Raw genomic sequence first — 15,721 nt, 5'->3', positions numbered from 1 at the left:
CCTAATACAAAATCGAGATTGTAATACGGCTCAAAAGGTAAATAAACTTATTTAGATATGTATATGACAAATATTTAATTCAACAAATGCAAATATCAAATCAAATTGTAATATAAAATACCAATTTAATTGATCATCATTCATAAGTAATCACTTACTGGAGTAACCTATATGTAACTTCCAACTTCAATAGAAACAAAAAAACATTTAATTTTAATTCGAAGTATAGTTGCTCATAGGACGGTTGCAACAGTTTTTTTGTTACATATTTCAGAATACACAAAAAATACGACTAAGTGAATCTATGATTCACGAACATACGCAATAGACAGCTGTCAAAATTAACCCTTTCGGTACGGAGGAGCTGGTCGCGGTTATACATACGAGGAAGTTTTCCACAAAAGTGGTTACACTGTACGGCAGCGTAAGCCCAGTACCTAGCGTAGTACCCAGAGAACGTTTCGTGGATGCCGCCAATAGGCGACGGTAGTACCCAGAGAACGTTTCATGGCCGCCGCCAATGGGCGGCAGTAATACCGAAAGGGTTAAATATGTATATGTCAAAGTTGCATGTGCATATGTAATTTTGACAGCTGTTTGACTATCTGTGCATGTTCGTAAATCATAAGTTTGCTTTGTCGTATTTTTTGTGTGTTTCGAAACATCTAAAAAAAAACTATTACAACTGTCTATTGTGTGTGTTTCGAAACATCTAAAAAAAAACTATTACAACTGTCTATTGTGTGTGTTTCGAAACATCTAAAAAAAAATATTACAACATCCTGTGACCGACCGAACATTCCGAATATTCATCATCCAGATTTACAATGTTTTGTCATCTTACGACTAAGGCTGCGTTCAAGGAACACACTATCAGCGTTACTGTGTTATTCTATCTTTGTTTATATATAATGAACGATAAAGATAGAGTGATGCGATAGCGCGCTCTCCGCAACCTAAGTTCCCAACTCTGCTTTAATAAAACTAAGATTACGTTCCAGGAGCACGCTATCAGCGCTAAAGCATTATTTTATCTTTGTTCCTCATTAAATGTACGACAAGAATAGAACGGCTCGTTAACGCTGATCAATACTGATAGCGCGCTCCCCGAATGCACTCTAAAAAGATTTCGAAAATCTGCCAATTCTTCGCCGTGTATGCACTCGCTTATACAATGACTGATGTGTAAGACACGTTTATTATTATCTTGAAATAATAATTTATCAAGTCTCTTCGTCGAACTTCGACCCTTCCTCTGCGATCCTTCCCGAAAGAGCGAAGACCACCGACGGTCCACGAGGCGGGGGCTTGGCTCATCGTTCGATATTCACGCACGTGTCCGTGACGGTCGGCGTGTTATAGCGGGGCAACGGCTGTCGGTGTTTGACAGTTGTCTCTGATCAATCGTGGAGTACGGTGCCTGCCGAGCTGTGTATCATGTTCAACATGTAAGTAATATCGAGACTTAACGCAGACGATGTTATCATCGGTCTTCTCATCTTGCGCCTGATTTTACGAACGTGAACGAGGATTCGACATGACATATCTCACCCGCGCTCCGGTTTATTATTAATAACGCGATCGTTACTCGATGCCGGCGAAGAGTTAAAGGACGCGCGAGTTGCGGGCAAATCTGCGAGGAATTCAAATTCGACGACGAGTGTCAGTGTGAATTAATCTCTAATGTTGTTTTTTATCGCTCGATAATATACGCGTGTGGCAATCGGTTGCAGGCGATGTTAGCGTTTATTAACACGATAACGCTAAGTACTTTTAATGTCACTCGACATTAAAGAGGTGTAATTACTCTGGATCTTTTTAATAAATTCATTAAAGCTTCAGAGTAGTCGCTGTGACTGTTTTTGTTCAATGATATCAGAAGCGAGAAAACGTATGCTGAAATTTTTTGCGTACTTTCAAATAAAAAGATTTATTCACAAAATGACATTTGTGATTTAGCAAACTTGTAAAATTGGACGAACACTTTTCTTTTACTCGAATAATCAATAAGTAGTCGTAAAATTAACATTGACAACAATCATGAGTAAAGAGGTTGGAAAAAAGTTTCGTATCAAATTAACTTTGCGACTATTTATTGATTTCTTGAGTAAAAGAAAAGCGTTCGTCCAATTTCACAAATGTACTGAACCGATCACAAATGTTATTTTGTAGATACATCTTTTTATTGGAAAGTATAACGCAAAAAATCTTGGCATGCGTTTTCTCGCTTTTGACGTCATTAACCCTTTGAGTACTGAATTATTTTAAGATTTTTATGCCCATGGGACGGATTTAATTTGTCGCTATATAGATTAATATGTAAAAGTAATACATTTTATGCCCAAGTAAGCAGATGACGAGTCTCACTCGTCAAATGTACCGAAAGGGTTAAACAAGGACAGTCATACAGCGACTATTCCGGAACCTCAACAAAGAACTGCATTATTCGGAAACTACAACGAGTGTCTCTTAGAAAATTTCTCGCAAATTTCTTTTTTTTTTCATTCCCGGAATTACGCCCTTTTAACGACAAAATTTGAATATTGGTACAACGAAATGCCGTTTCGTTTATTAGCATTATTATCGAGAAGTGATACGTTCTTTCATTTTGATGGCAAAAATGAAAGAGCGCCGAAATAGCTATTCGTTATTTTATAATGTTATTCCCAGACTTTTGGACGGAATTACATCAGGCGAATAATAATCTCACCAAATCAACAATTGCTAATTGTGCTAATTCGTGCAATTTAACAAAAATCGTAACGTTCGGCAAATTTACAATGATATTTTCACGGCTCTGCACTCCATGTCTACATATATATGCATATCGATACTCTCGGACGAGCATTTAAGCTTTTCTTTATCTTGTAATCTAATCCTTACGTTACCTGCACACAATATGTTACTGTTATTATTATATTATCTTACACATATGTACTTATTACTACATGTTTTGTTGCTGTTATCTATTCGGTACAATTGATTTGTTGTATTTCTGACACGATTTTCAAGAGACACATTTGAAACCGCGTTATCCTTTTATAAATTACTTATCGTAATATAATTGAAAAAATAATGCAAAAAATATGTTAGAATTTCCACTGAATTTGATAACAAATTGTTACCTAACTCTTTAAGTATATAAGACTATTATACTGTCTCATTCCAATAGGCATAGTGATGTTGGAAAATTCCAATTAAGCACATCATTTCTGAATATTCTAAATAGTGCATGACTGTTGATTATTTTGCGAACAGATAACTATGTTCCAAAGCAGCAGTCATGATGCATAAATATTTAGAAGTGATGCGTCGAATTGGAAATTTTCGATGTTACTATGCATAGAGAATGGGATAGCATCAATGGGGTCTTCTGTACTTCACATTGAGAAAAAAAAGTATTTAAAAATTTATTTAATATATAAAGTTTATTTCACAGAAATAAGGTGAATTTTGTGAAATAAACCTTATATTCTACAAATAAATTTTTAAATACTTTTTTCTCAGTGTAGAATTAAACAATCGCTGAAGATAAAATACTTTGAGCTGCCGTAAATCAATCGGTGAAAGATTGAAGAACTATAGAACTTGTTGAAAAATTGAAAGTAATGGACAACGAAACAAACGAAATTTTATTTATTATTCTTATTAAAATAATAAAATAAAATCAATGAACAAAATAAGTAAATGAAATAAATAAATAATAAAGTGAATCAGGTATACAGGTACATATACATAAATATAAGTAACTATCATAACAGTTGATAATTGTTGCTTGTGTCGAGATTATAAGTCATAGAATTTCGACAAATATATATATATATATATGTCAGGAAAATATCATCGATGTGGACTATAGACGCATATATATATATATATATATGTGGACTATAGACGCGTCTATAGTCCACATCGATGATATTTTCCTGACATATATATGTGTCCATAGTTATCAAAAGGTTAAATCAATCATGTCAACCGAAATTTCTGTTCTTTCTATATTTCTGATAACGGTATCATGAAAAGGCAGCTAATAAATTTTATCACGGAATAACTTATGAAAAATAATTTTTGGCACTACTGTAGGCATTATGAATGCTAATCGATATAAAGAACATTATCCTTGTGTTATCTCCGAGGCTGTATGTTCTTCAATAATGTAAAGCATTTCGATCGTACGATATGCTCCTTCATACATATGTGTAGCACCGTCGCACGTAGTATAAGTAGTACGTAGTATACACGTAGTATACACTTTATAGTTCGTTTTATATATTAACAGGCGTACACTGTGAACCGATTCACAAAGTCTCGTACGGAGAGTCGTTAAGAGATCGCGTTAACAAAGCGATATTAATAATTAATTATATAAATATATACTTTCTAAATTTTATTCGATTGAAGTTCCACTCAAAATGCAGAGTGACAGCAAGGTCGCTCGAATTCGAATTTCGTTCACGGAAAGTTAATTTTTCCACTGCGAAACGTGAAATAAACATTTTTAGTAAATATTTTATTCAAAACGGAAGAATGAATCTGCCTCAGATGAAACATTGATTGCGACGTTCACTATTGTGGGTTTTACCCTAAGTTTAAGTGAAATGTCTATTTTTGTGATTCCGAGTAGCAGTATTTTGACTATCACTTCGAGTGAATTTTCCAAATGTTCGTTTGGACGGAGATTTCGCACCAGGAGATTGAGAGAGCTCATATGTATGACGCACATCAAATGATTAAAAATACTTTTATCGCGGCGAATTTCTCTCGCAACACATTTCTTATCCAATAGAATTTGTCTTTTAGTAATTCTTAAAAGATTTTCATCTTCCATTACATTTTCCTACGGGATTTTTATTTTTTTACGAAATGAAATTCATCAAGATAAAAGTGTTGCGACCTGTAATTCATTATTATCGTAATCGTCAATTCTTCTTCTCAGTCCTATTGCTTGTGTCCGTGATGAGACTTTTCTCATATGTCTGTGGTGCGTACGTTAGTTTTACACAGGCATATGAGACCTATTTAGACAGTTTAACGCTGATTCCGAACGGCATATTATTTAGAAAATTTCTCTTGGCAAAGATACTCTCGGTAGGTTGCCGCTTCTCTTCTGGGAAGAGACACGAGCGTAAATATTTTGCTTATCTAGCTTAGTAAATACTATGCTTAGCGGTCCCGGGTTCGATCCCTTCTACCGGGATCGAACCCAAAACCGCTAAGCATAGTAAGACCAGTGCGCTGTTTGTTATGCTACGCTCGCGCTCAATCATCAATTATTCGTTATATAATATATCAACATTAATTAATCATTAATTATTTTTTATTGACCTAAATTTATTTCGTAAATACTGTTTTTTTATTAAGCAACATAGTTTATTCTAATGAAACAACATTTTCACTTGAACAAATAATATTTAATATTTGATATTATATGATAAATAATATTTGATATTAAATTATATCGTTTATGTTAAAATTATACAAATAATATTAAAATTGTTTATATTATACAAGTCCAAGTCAAACAAACATGTATACTAAATCTAAAGAAATCTACTAAATCTCTAAAGAATCTAAAGAAACCTTTTTCTCTGCATATGCGCGATCGGATGGTTACCGTAGCAAAAGGTCCATGGCACACGCAAGGACGTAAGCGGAGAGACGTAAGCAGTAAGAACATTTCCTTAAGTCCAAAAATAACCGACTATGCTTAATTTTGTTTACTGTTTACTATTTACGACACGGTGTGTACCACGGCTTTAACAGAAAAGAAACGCGCGTCGGACTCTCCGGTTGAGAAACAATTAGGATGTCTTGACAGTTCGAGTCAAGCTGGAACTTGCTTACTGAATGAAATCGTTTAACCGTTAACGAACAAATTGACTCGTTTGTCAGCTGGAAGAGTACAGGACTCGAGTAATAGTCAAGAAGAATTCTGACACCGGCATAGTGCACAATCGCGATCGAGCGGTGTCGGTGATAACTTTACATTCCATGTGTCTCTTGTGTGTTCGAGTGAATTACTTTTTCCTTCATTATGCTGATTTTATAAGATTTATATCATTTCAATCACTCTCTTTTTATAAATTACGGAAAAACATGCTGTTCACAAAACCGCCGGTGATTATTTCTTTTATGTGTAATACGCAAAGCTTTCCGTAAATATACGATGTTATCGTGAAAATATGAAAATGAACATAAAAGACTTCGAATCAGACAATCGGACAGAAGGTCAATTACATCGCAATCCGAAAGACCCGACTCAGCGTTATTAAAAATGTAATAACGCGTGAGTGAGCAAAGTGGTGTTATCGCAGAAAACATAGCTCGTTATCAAGCAGTAGTCATTTTGTCACGTATCCTCGCGGAACAATAACAATGGATAATAAAGCTATGTTATCATGAGAGAAAGAGAGAGAGAGAGAGAGTGTGTTTTCGCATGCATCACTCTAATAATTGATCTTTTTAACACTAAAAATATTGAGCGGTCATTTCTGACCGTTTCTATTTTTTAGATTAATATCTTCTCAGTAAACACTAAGTATCAGTTACATTACGTTTATAATTATTATAATTATAATATTATAATATATATTAATTTTAATTTCGCACTCAACAATGTAAATGCAATATAACACTGATGTTAAATTATAACATAAATGTAATATAATTGATGCTCAGTGTCGACTGGGAGCATAGCAGCAGCTAAAATAGATGATTCAAGATCCAAAGTCCCCGAGTTTGAATCCTACTGCAGTAATAAATACATTTTATAAATACGATATTAATTGAATCTCAACTAAATGGCATAAAATTAAGAAGATTTCAGGTCATAATCATGATGATATCTTAAAAGCGCAATTAAAAAGAAAGATAAGTAAATTGAGTATTTGTTACATTTAACATTATAAATGTGTCAATTTAAATATCAAATGTTACTATTACAAGTGAACTTTAAGTCAAAATAACTAATATTATGTGTTGGAAGAAAATGTGTTGGTGTCAATTCGTATTCAATTTGTGAACAAGTAACTCACGATACGAATGAGTTATTTCGACACAAAATTTAGAGTGGATTTTCTAGGACATGTAAAAAATGTTAAAATTAACATTTATTTTTTACTGTGTAAAATAACCGTGAAGTCACGCAGGTTGCGTTTAACTTTCACCACGCATTCTCTCTTCTCAACGATACCGATCCACGATACCAACGATTACTCGCGAAATAACCGGTAATATACAAGTGACTATGTTTATAAGATTTTATGACAACAGATAGCAACGGTTCAAAGTCCAGCGTATCTTTCTGAATCATCGTGTTCGTAAAATAGCCGTGTGTCAAACGATTACAACTAATCAACGATTACATCTAACATCCTCCGATGTTACTGACAGGAACGATCGGAGGCCCGGCATAGGTATCGAACTTTGCACCTGTCTGAGATAGTCATATGTTGTCATCGCTCGTGATTAAACTTACTTTTCTCATGTTAACGATGTGATAAATGAAATCGATTGAATAATTGAATAAATCGCCTTCCCAGCTAAGAGTTCAAGTCGTAATTTTGCGATTATGTATAAATCATTTAGTGATATTATATAATAATAATTATCTCGATAACGGATCGATGCATGGATAAAGTACCCAGTAAACAAGAAATCATTAATACAACGTTATTACAATGACATTTTATAATATGTAACGTTTTTAAATATATACTTCTTCATGTTATATATGCAACGTCATTGTTAACAATATTTTACCCAAACATTAAAAATGATATTTTTACATTATAATTTTAATATTTAGGAGTATTATATGATCAAAAATAATAAGTTTTAAAACACTCATAAAATTTTATGTCTAAATGTTTATAAAATTCATATAAAATCAATGTTTCAAAAGATTATTTAATGTTTCATGCTTACTGGATTAATTCTGTAAGTAAATATATAAAATTAATATCTGAGATCTTTTTAAAAGTACATTAAAGCGAATTACGAAGTATGAAAACTACAGAGAACATGTGTACGCGTCCATAAAAAGATTTACATTTTTGCTCGTTTACTTTATTGAGCAATAAAAAGGAAAAATACATGAAGACAGATTCGAAAACGAAGGCAAAAAGCGAATAGTACAAACTTCGCGACCACGCCTTACAAAAAGTATAATTGCCTGTGATAAATCGATCAATGATAAATTACTATTATTCAGTCATTTTATCACTCGTACAAATACTTTTTTGCCTTTTTACGCGTTATTATATTTTTAATAATGATGAATCGGATCGTCTGGACCACACTCGCGAATAAATCACCTTTCGACTTGCATCGCGTCGTGTCTGAAACACCGAGAAACACTGTGGAGAGTGATTCTCAATTAACCACGAAGATCTTCTTTTTATAAAGTTCTAATTAACCATAAAAATTATACTGGTGAATTTATTGTGGCGTAAATGCGCAACGAAGCACGCGAGTTCCTCTCTATACATAGAAATGCAAAAAACCAGCACGATTCTTCCTAGAGAACTTTTTCTCTTACCGGCGAAGAAAGTGGGTTATTTTTTTGCGACTATAAATAAGAGTGAATTAAGTCTTGTCGTTCTTGAAGCATAAGCTGTCGTTTCACGCCGTGCTTTTTTCAAGATTAACATTAGAAGCAAATAAAGTGTTTTTTTCTATCGATTGAAAACTAATCCGCGATAGCCGATTTTCCACCGATGTATCTAAACGCGGCGCGTTCGACTTACTTTTGTCATCAGAATGATTCGAAAGTTGGGATTATAAAAAGAGTGTTAGTACATTTCTTACTTTTGTATTTATACTCCCCCAGAGAGAGATGTTTTGACGCTTCTTCGGATTATCCTCTGAAACGGAAAAATAGATGCCTGATGAGAGATAAAAAATAATTATGCACGGAAAAAAACTCAGTTCTTGTAGCTGAATAGAGACCAAATGCAAATTCGGTGGCAAGAAATGAAAACTTAATGACAAGAAGTGATATCTCTGTTATCACAACTGAGAGCATTCGTATGGACACTCGGCTGCATTAAAACTTGGTCGAAACACCTGAGAGCAATTGACTTAGTAGAAATTCCAACAGGAATATTTCTGCAACCAAGTTTTCGTCTAATTCCCAGGGACGGAAATTCAATTATATCAGAGAATTATTATATGTTATTTTTTTGTTTCGCACCTTTTTCCTTCTGAAAGATTACAATCACAATTAAATTTATCCAGATTACTATTCCAGATAACGCTACTCAGTCTAGTATAAAAATCTAAAAATTCGACCCGGAGATGCCTACTCATATAGCATAAATTTCTAAAAGACGTGTGTCTGTAGGTTGTCTTATGGAAGTTTTGCTGACTGGGTATTACACAGAGCGGTAATTACACAAAGGCGAAAGCATTCATGATATGTTCGTATGCGTTTTTCAGGTTGTCATGTAGCGTCTGCTCGTCGGTGGGGCTCGCAGTAGTATTTTTTCTCGTGATGCTCTTCGCCCTGGGTATGAACGAGACTCTCAAGTATCGAGCAAAGTTCACTTTCTTCATATTGGCGAGCGCTGTAGCTGCGGGAATATGGATACCTTTAATGTTCTTTCGCATAAGAAGCTGGAAAAACGCGATGTGAGTTTCCACGAGAAAAACCGAATAATCGTCGTAAAAACTTATATAACGATAACGAACGATATAAAGAGTGTCTCAGAATGACCATATATGGAGTGCACTTGGAGATTCTTGATAATAAACGAAGCAACTTTTCGTTTATCAAAATTCTTTTTGAATGATCGTTCTTAAATGAGAGTTATTTAAAATTGTGAAATTAATATGCACCAAGTTGCATGCAAGTCAGAAATGATGGACGGCGCGGAATTACGAAATGTCACGTGAATCATGTAGGCTATTTTTTTCTATCTCATTAAAGGTTGCAACGACGCAACAATACATAATATCTGAATTTATCTCTACTTTGAACAAAATTTATTTATGCAAATTTAATTTAACTGACCTGACACTGTAATAATTTTAGACATCGAGTCACTTCTTCCGCTTTATTGTTTCACGTACGTATCGTGTCGAATCTCTTCTTTTCCGCCTGACGGGACGAAATTTTTCAGCTTGCCGGCCCGTGGAGTTGTGATAATAGCGAAGATGCTCGGAATCAACTACCATTTGCGAGGGAAAGAAAACACTGTCAAAGACACAGGCTGCGTCGTGCTTATCAATCATCAGAGCTCCTTGGACCTTTGCGGTAATTACAAGCAGTTTTCGTGATTGCACAGTATAACAGTTATAGGAAAAATAAGAACACTACGTAGATATCGTGCCGCTGTACGAGGGAATACGCGCGTTACACTGAAAGAAAAAAGTGTTACATTCAAGTAATATTCTGTGTTACATTCAAGTAATAATCTAATCCAAGTAAAATAATCATTCCAATATTCCTTAGCAAATATTTACTTGAATATAGTATTTTTTCTTTCAGTGCACAAATGTCATTTGTTCACATGTATGATGAAGTCAACGTTTGTTCTGTACAGTTTTAGGTGAACTATGGCTGTCGATGGACCATTGCTGCGTCATTTCCAAAAAAGAGATCCTCTACCTGGGACCGTTCGGTCTCGCGTGTTGGCTCTGGGGAACGGTGTTCATCGACCGAGGAAACGTCGAGGAGTCCCGTCAGATCATCAACGACACGGCAGAATCGATCCGCTTGGCGAAGGTAATTTCCATTAGGTTCTCCGCATTATTAAGGTAATTGGTCTGTAGAGTGACGGATTTTCAATAGCGATACTACGAAACTTCTGTATAAATTTATTATTGAAAAAAAATTTCCTTATAACTTTATTTAATTATCTAAATAATAAATTTTAAAGCTCTGCTATCTCTCAATAGTCATATTGGTTTATGATGTCATAAGCGAGAAATGATATAGTATGAAATGATAATAGTATAGTTGTAATCTTGAAACCTGTAATATATGTGGCAAACTGAGATGTCTGTCCGATATGTTACATGAAATCGCAAAGTAATTTCTGAAATATTGGGCCATTTTTCAACCATACTCAAGCGGCCGTGAGAGCTGAGATCGCTGAAAAATGACTCATTATTTCAAAAATTATTTTGCGTGACAAATATTAAAATGTATATATGTACATATATATCGCGGATATTACTATAAACGGTTTGATGGACCAACTACTTAACTTGACACGACCCGGCTATGTTTTGAAACGTAGAAGGACGCATTAACGGAACTGAATTTTCCAGCGGAGGCTCCTTTTGTTTCCCGAGGGACGTCGGCATTCGAATAGTACGCTGCTTCCCTTCAAGAAAGGCGCTTTCCATGTCGCGATAGAGTCGCAAATGCCGATTCAGCCCGTCGTCGTGTCAAAGTATTATTTTCTCAGTGATAAGCGCAAGCAATTTCATTCGGGTAAGTGGCTACTATCGTGTCGTGATTCTCGCGATGCATGCGAGCACTGAGTGCTTATCTGAGAGAGAGAGAGAGAGAGAGAGAAAGTGAGAAAGAGACGAACTTTGTATTTCAGGGAATAGTTACATTACGATTTTACCGCCCATCCCTACCGCGGGCATGACCAAAGACGATCTTCCAAAGCTGATGGAGCAGGCGCACGAGGTCATGAACAAAACCTTCGTGGAATCCACGCGCGAATGCTTCGCGGATCACATAGAATCTTTGAAGGAAGAGTGATGTGATGAAAGTATCGTGGAACGACTGGCGTGAGCGAGCGAACTTAGCGCGATCGGACGACGCATTCGCGATAGGCCGATTCACGCGAATGGTACCTGGGATAAATGTTTTATATCGCATTATCAAATGTTTCCGCGAGAACGGACACTTTGTGTGTGCTGTCTTTATTTTTTCTTACACAACGTGCATGTGTACCAAAGATACACAGATTTCAAATCGTTACTTGAAATCCTTGTTATCTCTCGATGAATCGATGATAATCACTTTCTTCGACGTTGTTCTACGACCGCGATTTAACCGAGGCGGCATAAGTGTCTGAAAGACATCTTTTAGAGACGTTTCTGAAACATTTGTGAGGTCTGGGGGTCTTAAGATATTTCACGTTATTCATCAGTGTTCTTCCATTATTCCGCGTAAGAGTTCTATCCTTGAGGAGCGAGAGGATTTACCGAAGCTCAAATGATATTTCACTAAGAATGCAATTTGTACTTTTTATATCTTTGCGGCAAGATGCGATTTGTTAACCGAGAGGTTTTGTCTCCACATTGTCGCGCAATATGCGGCGCTAATCTTTTATAATTTGTATACAGAAAGTGTCGATATCAAACGCAAAATTTTCCTATCCACGTATATCTCAATGGTGAGAAGAGTTGCATAATTCACTATTATTGTTATTATGTCTTCACGTATCACGTTACCATTAAGTGGTCGTCATCAACATCCGCAATTTATTTATCATCGATTACATTTCTTTTGTAACGAGACGAAGTAGATACAAGTGACGTCTGTTAAATATATTTTCCTATCGATATCGAATTTTTTATGTCTGCGTTGATATTTGTGTAATTTCGCATATCGAGGGTCGCGTTTTTAAGAAACAGCCCGCCGATGCGTCCGCAAATTTTCATACGATATATCCCAAGCAGCACGTTAACGTAAACGTTCGAGGAACGTTCGCTTTATGTTCACTTGGTTTGGTTATATTCAAACAAAGTGGGAACGTTCGAAGAACATACGTTTTAGAACCTTTAATATATATCTTACGTAGCAAAAGTATCGCAGTATCACAATTATTCTGTTCTGTTACATATTAATGTTGTTAATATATTAATATCTTTTAGCAATTAATATATTTGTAAATAATTTGTTATAAATAGACATAATCAAACTTCAATGATGTATATATTTTAATTAAAAAATGGAATTGTAACAGAGCAGCATAATTGATACTGCGACGCTTTCGCTACATATGATATATATTAAAGGTTCTAAAACGTATGTTCTTCGAACGTTCCCACTTTGTTTGAATATAACTAAACCAAGTGAACGTAAAGCGAACGTTCCTCGAACGTTTACGTGCTGCTTAGGATGCATTGCCTCGAGCATATGTTTTCCAAAATGTCGTATTACAATGTACAATTGATCATTCGTTCCAGATCAGCGATGTGAACAAATTGTATGCGCAATATATCATATATTTACAGACTTTTATGCATCTTCTTACCGATATTCTTTTTGCGTACATTAATAACATATCTATCAACGTCAAATAGTAAAAATCATGTTATACGAAACTAAAAAATGTGTGTTATCGCATAATTCTCTCCAAACCGCTGAGAACATGTTTTTGTTTAACAAATATCGACGAAGTCCGAATCGTTACAAAAATGTGATTCATATGTATATTATACATATGTTATATATGTCACGTGTATATTATATATTATATATTCAAGAATAATGTTACGACTATAATAAATTATATTTTACATAATGAACAGCGTTATTTATGTTTCTTGTATATTGCATCAACCAGTTTTCATATTATCAGAGAGAGAGAGAGAGAGAGAGAGAGAGAGAGAGAGAAAGGGGGACGGGAGAATTTCTCATATATAATTATATATAGAATGTCTATATATAACAATATATAATTATATATTCATATGAACATTTTTTTATATATATATAGATGTCACAGGGAAATGATGAAATTGGAGATTTGATCAAATCTCCATTTTTATCATCTCCTTGCGACATGGACATATTCTATACACCTGACACCTTATATGCTTATATATAATTATATCTATTATATATAATTAGATATAATTATATATAGAAAATTTTTGCCGAGACTGATTATAATTCGTCGAGATTCAACCGGAAAGAACTTGAAAACAGCGAAATATTCTAATACGGTAATATCATGCGGTGATATCCTCGACTTTTTCGAGACAATAGTAGAGCCTTCCTGACACACTATTCACGTCAAAATCCATCCTCCCGCGGAGGATGATATTCAGTGAGATGCGACATTAGAATCGCAAGATTTTCATGCTTCTCAGCGAGCAAACGGTCACAGTGATACGGACAGGACGTTCCCAGAGGAGCTACTCCATCGTGCCGATAATTGAAATGACCCATTTGGTTCGAAGATTTATTGGAATAAATATCACCATCCTCTTCCGTCCGAAATGCGAGCTGCCCGTTGTATCTCTCGGTTCGAGACCAAGCTTTATATCTAGATAAATCGCACGTCTCACGAATATTTCTTTTCCTAGGTATTTTTTTATCTTCGTCTTCGTTAACATTTTCCTCGTTCCTAACGTCTAAAACGCTTGGCAGATCGACACTCCGTAAGTATAAATGTTTCCTAGTCTGCGTATGCATGTTCATTTTCATCCGTCTCGCAATTATCACTTTGGAAAAGTTCATAAGCTCTGCCGTATCCGTCGCTCGATCACACGATCGCCAAGCCGAGCCGCTTCGCCAAAAGTCCGGGGTCGAATTTCTCGCGGACTCTCTACGAATGGCTCTCAAAATCGCCGACGAGCATTGAATCTGTTTATCGTTGCTTCTTATCGCTCGACAGTCGTGGATGAAGTCTTCCGTTCTAGGCCGATACTCTTGATGATTTCCTTCAAGATTCGCGCACATCGACAGTTTATTCTTAGCTCTGCAGAGACTAATTGTACTGTCATTTCTCTTCGCATTCGTCCCGCTCATGATGTGAGTCCTTCTTCGCCTCGAAGATGCGTCGATAACGTTCTCTTCCGGTTCGTCACGAACATGCACCTCAAGGTCCACCGAGAGCGAGGAGGTCGAAGACTCGTCCGCTCGAAACGCGTCGAGACAACTGTTACAGTCTTCTTGTATTGCGTCGATATTCACGAATTTGAGAAAATTATTTTTCCCGTCGAAGCTCGAACATTCGAACGTCAAATCGCCGATCTCATCGTCTATTCTCTTGTCCGGAGCGTTATTGTGTTCGCAGCACGGCAATTTATATAGCGCATAAGGGCACTGACTTCCGCATGAACATATCTTATACTTTTTTGACTTGTTCTTTAAGAACGCTCGCTTCGCACGACCTCTTAATAAATCGTCTGTGACCAAATTTGAATGAATGATAAGTCGATTACAATTCATTAGTGACAACGGATTGGCTTGCACGTTATTCTCTGTCATGTCCCGAGGTGACGAATCAGCAAACTTTTTGTCGTCCTCTCGACATGAGCACGTAGTGATATCCATTTGTGCAGAAACGTTTGACGTAAGTAAAGTATCCGTTGAATCATCGGGTCCTTCGTTGATGTCGATGCACTTGGATACGTCATTCTTATTTGCTCGATCAAAGTCGAAGAACTCCTGTTTTTTTTCCTTCCGCAAAAGGCGAATTTCTTGCTGCCGATTGGACGTAACGCATTTATTTTTACTGCTTCTTCGGGACAGTTGAGGCGCCGGAATACTTTGTATGATTTTAATGAGCTTATTCTTAAAGGACTTCAGGCCATCATAAATTGTTGATAAAATAATAATTGCCGGTGAAGACTTACGGGACAAAGGCTCTGTGTCTCTCTTTTCTTTGCATTGTATCAAGTCATTTGGAGAGACCCAATCAGGCTTAGTAACCTAATATATGTATCATAATATCATAAGACATGTGTCATTATAACAGTACATATATGTTATATAATTTTAATAATAATAATAGCATTA

At 35.7% G+C, this 15,721-nt stretch overlaps 1 protein-coding gene across 1 annotated transcript; it reads left to right on the top strand.

The window, feature by feature from the left end:
- Window positions 1-1,343: 1,343 nt before the first annotated feature.
- LOC106748536 (1-acyl-sn-glycerol-3-phosphate acyltransferase alpha-like) lies at window positions 1,344-13,208 on the top strand. The gene is made up of 6 exons (XM_014627188.1): window positions 1,344-1,448; window positions 9,442-9,633; window positions 10,125-10,258; window positions 10,548-10,729; window positions 11,278-11,443; window positions 11,559-13,208. Exons 1-6 carry the CDS (start codon window positions 1,438-1,440, stop codon window positions 11,720-11,722), a joined length of 849 nt encoding a protein of 282 aa, XP_014482674.1. The 5' UTR covers window positions 1,344-1,437; the 3' UTR covers window positions 11,723-13,208.
- Window positions 13,209-15,721: the final 2,513 nt, after the last annotated feature.

This window comes from Dinoponera quadriceps, unplaced genomic scaffold, assembly GCF_001313825.1.
Source record: "Dinoponera quadriceps isolate SergipeBrazil2010 unplaced genomic scaffold, ASM131382v1 scaffold2872, whole genome shotgun sequence".
NCBI lineage: Eukaryota > Metazoa > Arthropoda > Insecta > Hymenoptera > Formicidae > Dinoponera > Dinoponera quadriceps.
This window is presented reverse-complemented; position numbering and strand designations above follow the sequence as displayed.